The sequence below is a fragment of the Lithobates pipiens genome, unplaced genomic scaffold (assembly GCF_037356315.1).
Source record: "Lithobates pipiens isolate NorthernLeopardFrog02 unplaced genomic scaffold, aLitPip1_a1.2 Scaffold_8, whole genome shotgun sequence".
NCBI classification, from domain to species: domain Eukaryota; kingdom Metazoa; phylum Chordata; class Amphibia; order Anura; family Ranidae; genus Lithobates; species Lithobates pipiens.
In genome coordinates, this window is record NW_027507903.1 from 685369496 (window position 1) to 685375495 (window position 6000).

Consider the following 6000-nt stretch of genomic DNA (forward strand, 5'->3'; position numbering starts at 1 on the left):
CGGAGTGATGAGTGGACGGAGATAGCAGGGGTCTTCTAGGGTTCTTCAGTGCAGGAGGCGGAGTGATGAGTGGATGGAGATAGCAGGGGTCTTCTAGGGTTCTTCAGTGCAGGAGGCGGAGTGATGAGTGGATGGAGATAGCAGGGGTCTCCTAGGCTTCTTCAGTGCAGGAGGCGGGTTGATGAGCGGATGGAGATATCAGGTGTCTTCTAGGGTTCTTCAGTGCACTGCAGTGCAGGTGGCAGAGTGATGAGTGGATGGAGATATCAGGGGTCTTCTAGGGTTCTGCAGTGCAGGAGGCGGAGTGATGAGTGGACGGAGATAGCAGGTGTCTTCTAGGGTTCTTCAGTGCAGGAGGCGGAGTGATGAGTGGATGGAGATATCAGGGGTCTTCTAGGGTTCTGCAGTGCAGGAGGCGGAGTGATGAGTGGATGGAGATAGCAGGGGTCTCCTAGGCTTCTTCAGTGCAGGAGGCGGGGTGATGAGCGGATGGAGATATCAGGTGTCTTCTAGGGTTCTTCAGTGCACTGCAGTGCAGGTGGCAGAGTGATGAGTGGATGGAGATATCAGGGGTCTTCTAGGGTTCTGCAGTGCAGGAGGCGGAGTGATGAGTGGATGGAGATATCAGGGGTCTTCTAGGGTTCTGCAGTGCAGGAGGCGGAGTGATGAGTGGATGGAGATATAGGGTGTTCTCTAGAGCTCATCAGTGCAGGTCAGGACACTGTGGTGCAGGAGGCGGGGTGATGAGTGGATGGAGATATTGGGTGTTCTCTAGAGCTCATCAGTGCAGGTCAGGACACTGTGGTGCAGGAGGCGGAGTGATGAGTGGATGGAGATATTGGGTGTTCTCTAGAGCTCATCAGTGCAGGTCAGGACACTGTGGTGCAGGAGGCGGAGTGATGAGTGGATGGAGATATTGGGTGTTCTCTAGAGTTCATCAGTGCAGGTCAGGACATCTTCTTCTCACAGACGTATGGGAATTCAGTGGAACAATGGGATTTTCTAAGTTCATTTCCTACCACCAGCTGCCCGCACTCCTCCCAGGTTCCATGTCTTTCACGCATCCATATGCTGTGCCAATAATCAGTCTCAATGTTCTTCCAGAACCTGCAGGAAAGAAGAGACATTACAGATCAGACTGAGACTGTCACTGACCAGAGGCAAGGATGGAGGAAATCCACCTCTGGAGGAGTCTTTACTTCTGTCCCTCCCGAATGCTGACCTGACTTTTATTATTATTATTATTTCAGATACTTGTAAAGCACCGTAGATTTACTCAGCGCTTTACATCTGCATTGTACATTCACATCAGTCCCTACCCTCAAGGTGCTTACAACCTAAGGTCCCTAACACACATTCATACATATATACATATACTAGGGCCAATTTTAGACAGGATCCAATTGACCTACCAGCATGTCTTTAGAGTGTGGGAGGAAACCGGAACATGCAAACTCCAGGCAGGTGGTCGGGATTTGAACCAGCAACCAGCCTGGTCGCCTCCCCACCCATTGCCTGTGATTGGCCAGTGAAGGAGCAGCAGCCTGATAAGCGCATTACATTGCTCCCTCGACTCTCTCCTGCCAGCACATGTACACTGTAGTATAGTCTGATTGCCTCTTCCTCTCCCAGTATGAGTGCTGCTGTACAGGACATTTCAGGGTGCATAGTCTGGCTGCAGTAACAAGCAGAGATCGGTAGGCATGTTCTCCAAACTGCTCAAAAAAAAAGGAGACATCTCACTTTGATGGGACAATCGGTTTCTGTGCAGCAAGGGGAGGAACTTTAACATTTGGGGATTACGTCTCTTACTTGGAAGTTTTGTCATAAGAAGTCCCGTCCACCCATTTCCAGGCAGAGTCCTCCTCCTTCAGGCCGATCCAGAACCGCCAAACGGACGGCGAGAATGTCCTCAGAAAACCCTTCAGAAAGACAAATGAAACTTTTATCGCATTCTGATGGCGGCCATTTCTCAATATTACCTGTGTGGGTATTGACAACCAGAGGAGCTTACATTCTAAAGTCCCCCCAAAGTACCGCAGTGCTGTAAAGAGATCACTGAGCCAATCACATCAGTCTCTGTACCGTGAACTCTCCTATTGGTGTCACTTACCAATATTTTTGTATACAGGTATTGGGGTCCAGTTGAGTGACCTTTAACCCATTATACCTCTTAAAGAGGCCCCACCATCACCCCTCTAGTCTCACCATTTCCTCTTCATCGTTGATGACCACCAGGTGACCCTTCCTGTCCTCGCAGTCCTTCTTAGCAGATGACCATGACTGGACACTTTTGATGAACAAGTAGCAGCTGGAGCCGTGGTGTGACCAACCCCGATCACACAATGGGTCAGCAGAGCCTGTGGGGGAGGGGAGAGAGGAAGGAGAGGAGGCTGAGACATCTATAGGTTTCTTCTGGTCACAGTAATCAAGGTAAGTGAAGTTGATAAAATTACACTAAGCAATAAACAATGGAGACATCTGCAGGGGACTGTAGAAGGAGTTTTACTATACTGGAGACTATAGAAGGGGTCTCATTATGTTGGGGACTATAGAAGGGATCTTATTATGTTGGAGACTATAGAAGGGATCTCATTATATTGGAGACTATAGAAGGGATCTCATTATGTTGGAGACTATAGAAGGGATTTCATTATGTTGGGGACTATAGAAGGGGTCTTATTATGTTGGAGACTATAGAAGGGATCTCATTATGTTGGAGACTATAGAAGGGATCTCATTATGTTGGGGACTATAGAAGGGATCTCATTATGTTGGAGACTATAGAAGGGATCTCATTATGTTGGGGACTATAGAAGGGATCTCATTATGTTGGAGACTATAGAAGGGATCTCATTATGTTGGGGACTATAGAATGGATCTCATTATGTTGGAGACTATAGAAGGGATCTCATTATGTTGGAGACTATAGAAGGGATCTAATTATGTTGCAGACTATAGAAGGGATCTCATTATGTTGGGGACTATAGACGGGATCTCATTATGTTGGGGACTATAGAAGGGATCTCATTATGTTGGAGACTATAGAAGGGATCTCATTATGTTGGGGACTATAGAAGGGATATCATTATGTTGGGGACTATAGAAGGGACCTCATTATGTTGGAGACTATAGAAGGGATCTCATTATGTTGGGGACTATAGAAGGGATTTAATTATGTTGGGGACTATAGAAGGGGTCTCATTATGTTGGAGACTATAGAAGGGATCTCATTATGTTGGAGACTATAGAAGGGATTTCATTATGTTGGGGACTATAGAAGGGATCTCATTATGTTGGAGACTATAGAAGGGATCTCATTATGTTGGGGACTATAGAAGGGGTCTTATTATGTTGGAGACTATAGAAGGGATTTCATTATGTTGGGTACTATAGAAGGAGTCTCATTATGTTGGAGACTATAGAAGGGATCTCATTATGTTGGGGACTATAGAAGGGATCTCATTATGTTGGGGACTATAGAAGGGATCTCATTATGTTGGAGACTATAGAAGGGATTTCATTATGTTGGGGACTATAGAAGGGGTCTTACTATGTTGGAGACTATAGAAGGGGTCTCATTATGTTGGAGACTATAGAAGGGGTCGTATTATGTTGGAGACTATAGAAGGGATCTCATTATGTTGGGGACTATAGCAGGGATCTCATTATGTTGGGTACTATAGAAGGGATCTCATTATGTTGGAGACTATAGAAGGGATCTATCTCATTATGTTGGAGACTATAGAAGGGATCTCATTATGTTGGGGACTATAGAAGGGGTCTTACTATGTTGGAGACTATAGAAGGGGTCTCATTATGTTGGAGACTATAGAAGGGGTCTCATTATGTTGGAGACTATAGAAGGGATCTCATTATGTTGGGGACTATAGAAGGGGTCTTACTATGTTGGAGACTATAGAAGGGGTCTCATTATGTTGGAGACTATAGAAGGGGTCGTATTATGTTGGAGACTATAGAAGGGATCTCATTATGTTGGGGACTATAGAAGGAATCTCATTATGTTGGGGACTATAGAAGGGATCTCATTGTGTTGGAGACTATAGAAGGGATCTCATTATGTTGGGGACTATAGAAGGGATCTCATTATGTTGGGGACTATAGAATGGATCTCATTATGTTGGAGACTATAGAAGGGATCTCATTATGTTGGGGACTATAGAAGGGATCTCATTATGTTGGAGACTATAGAAGGGATCTCATTATGTTGGGGACTATAGAAGGGATCTCATTATGTTGGAGACTATAGAAGGGATCTAATTATGTTGCAGACTATAGAAGGGATCTCATTATGTTGGGGACTATAGAAGGGATTTCATTATGTTGGGGACTATAGAAGGGATCTCATTATGTTGGAGACTATAGAAGGGATCTCATTATGTTGGGGACTATAGAAGGGATCTCATTATGTTGGAGACTATAGAAGGGATCTAATTATGTTGCAGACTATAGAAGGAATCTCATTATGTTGGGGACTATAGAAGGGATCTCATTGTGTTGGAGACTATAGAAGGGATCTCATTATGTTGGGGACTATACAAGGGATCTCATTATGTTGGGTACTATAGAAGGAATCTCATTATGTTGGGGACTATAGAAGGGATCTCATTGTGTTGGAGACTATAGAAGGGATCTCATTATGTTGGGGACTATAGAAGGGATCTCATTATGTTGGGGACTATAGAATGGATCTCATTATGTTGGAGACTATAGAAGGGATCTCATTATGTTGGGGACTATAGAAGGGATCTCATTATGTTGGAGACTATAGAAGGGATCTCATTATGTTGGGGACTATAGAAGGGATCTCATTATGTTGGAGACTATAGAAGGGATCTCATTATGTTGGAGACTATAGAAGGGATCTCATTATGTTGGGGACTATAGAAGGGATTTCATTATGTTGGAGACTATAGAAGGGGTCTTATTATGTTGGAGACTATAGAAGGGATCTCATTATGTTGGAGACTATAGAAGGGATCTCATTATGTTGGAGACAACAGGGGGGTTTGTGCCAGAAGGAGAGATGGGGGGGGGGGGGGGGTAGTGCTAGGAGGAGGATTTTAGGGTTTGTACAAGGAGGGGGATTTTGATATGGCATTTGTGCTAGGAGGGGGATTTTGAGGGGGTTGTGCTAGGAGAGAGGTATCAGAGAGGTTTAAGTGTAGCTCGTGCTAGAATTGGGAATTTGGAAGTGGGGGGGGGGGGGATTATGCTAAGAGCAAGAATTGGGGGGGGGGGGTTGTGCTAGGAGGGGGAATTTGGACAAAGAAGAGTTACAACCTAAGATCACTAAGATCTGCCTCACAGACTACAATTTAGGACTTGTTCACAGCAGTGAAGTGCGGCAACCTGCTGCGAAATCACACGTTTTGCTGTACCGCGCAATAATGTGTTGCCTTTTGCAGTTGCACATGTGTGCCATTATTTCCTAATGACAAACCTCCACGCATCTAGCAAATGCGCGGTGTTTACGTTCGCGCCCAATTAAAAAACGTGACTTGCGCGAACACGCAAAAATGGCGTGTCCTTGGATGCACCTCCTGGTGTGAACAAGCCCTCAGGCCCGTGTGCCCTGGAATAGCGCAGAGTTCTAAAGGGTTGAAAATCAGTGCTCTAGAAGGTCTCGTTACGTTGGAGACTGTCAAGGTGGTCTTATTATTTGGAAATCTATTTTATTATCTTTCAATAAATTACATGTAATGAATAAAATAAAATATAATATTTAAATCAAGAATAGTATAATATAAAACAATACTTTTTAAAAATAAAAACAATATATTATTTAGAAATAAATGATATAATATTATTCTGTTATAGTTCCACTGCATACCAGCCGTTGAGGATGGGCACCTGGCTGTTGGGGCATTAAGGAAGGATTTGCATGGCTCCACCCATTGTCTTGATTGTGGTATGATCCTCTTATTTTTGGGATATGTGATGGAACAGGACATGTGACATCCCTCCTGCACTCAATCT

At 44.5% G+C, this 6000-nt stretch overlaps 1 protein-coding gene across 1 annotated transcript; it reads right to left on the reverse strand.

The window, feature by feature from the left end:
• Positions 1–281: 281 nt before the first annotated feature.
• LOC143962544 (C-type lectin domain family 10 member A-like) lies at positions 282–5474 on the reverse strand. Its single transcript, XM_077471814.1, has 4 exons — positions 5465–5474; positions 2209–2360; positions 1813–1922; positions 282–1107 (listed from the first exon to the last, which is right to left on the reverse strand). Exons 1-4 carry the CDS (start codon positions 5472–5474, stop codon positions 948–950), a joined length of 432 nt encoding a protein of 143 aa, XP_077327940.1. The 3' UTR covers positions 282–947.
• Positions 5475–6000: the final 526 nt, after the last annotated feature.

Coding starts and splice junctions, on each gene's coding strand:
- LOC143962544 (XM_077471814.1), bottom strand. Junction 1,923..2,208: donor TCAACGATGAAGAGGAAATG/GTGAGACTAGAG, acceptor GTCTTTCTGAAG/GGTTTTCTGAGGACATTCTC. Junction 1,108..1,812: donor TCTTATGACAAAACTTCCAA/GTAAGAGACGTA, acceptor TCTTTCCTGCAG/GTTCTGGAAGAACATTGAGA.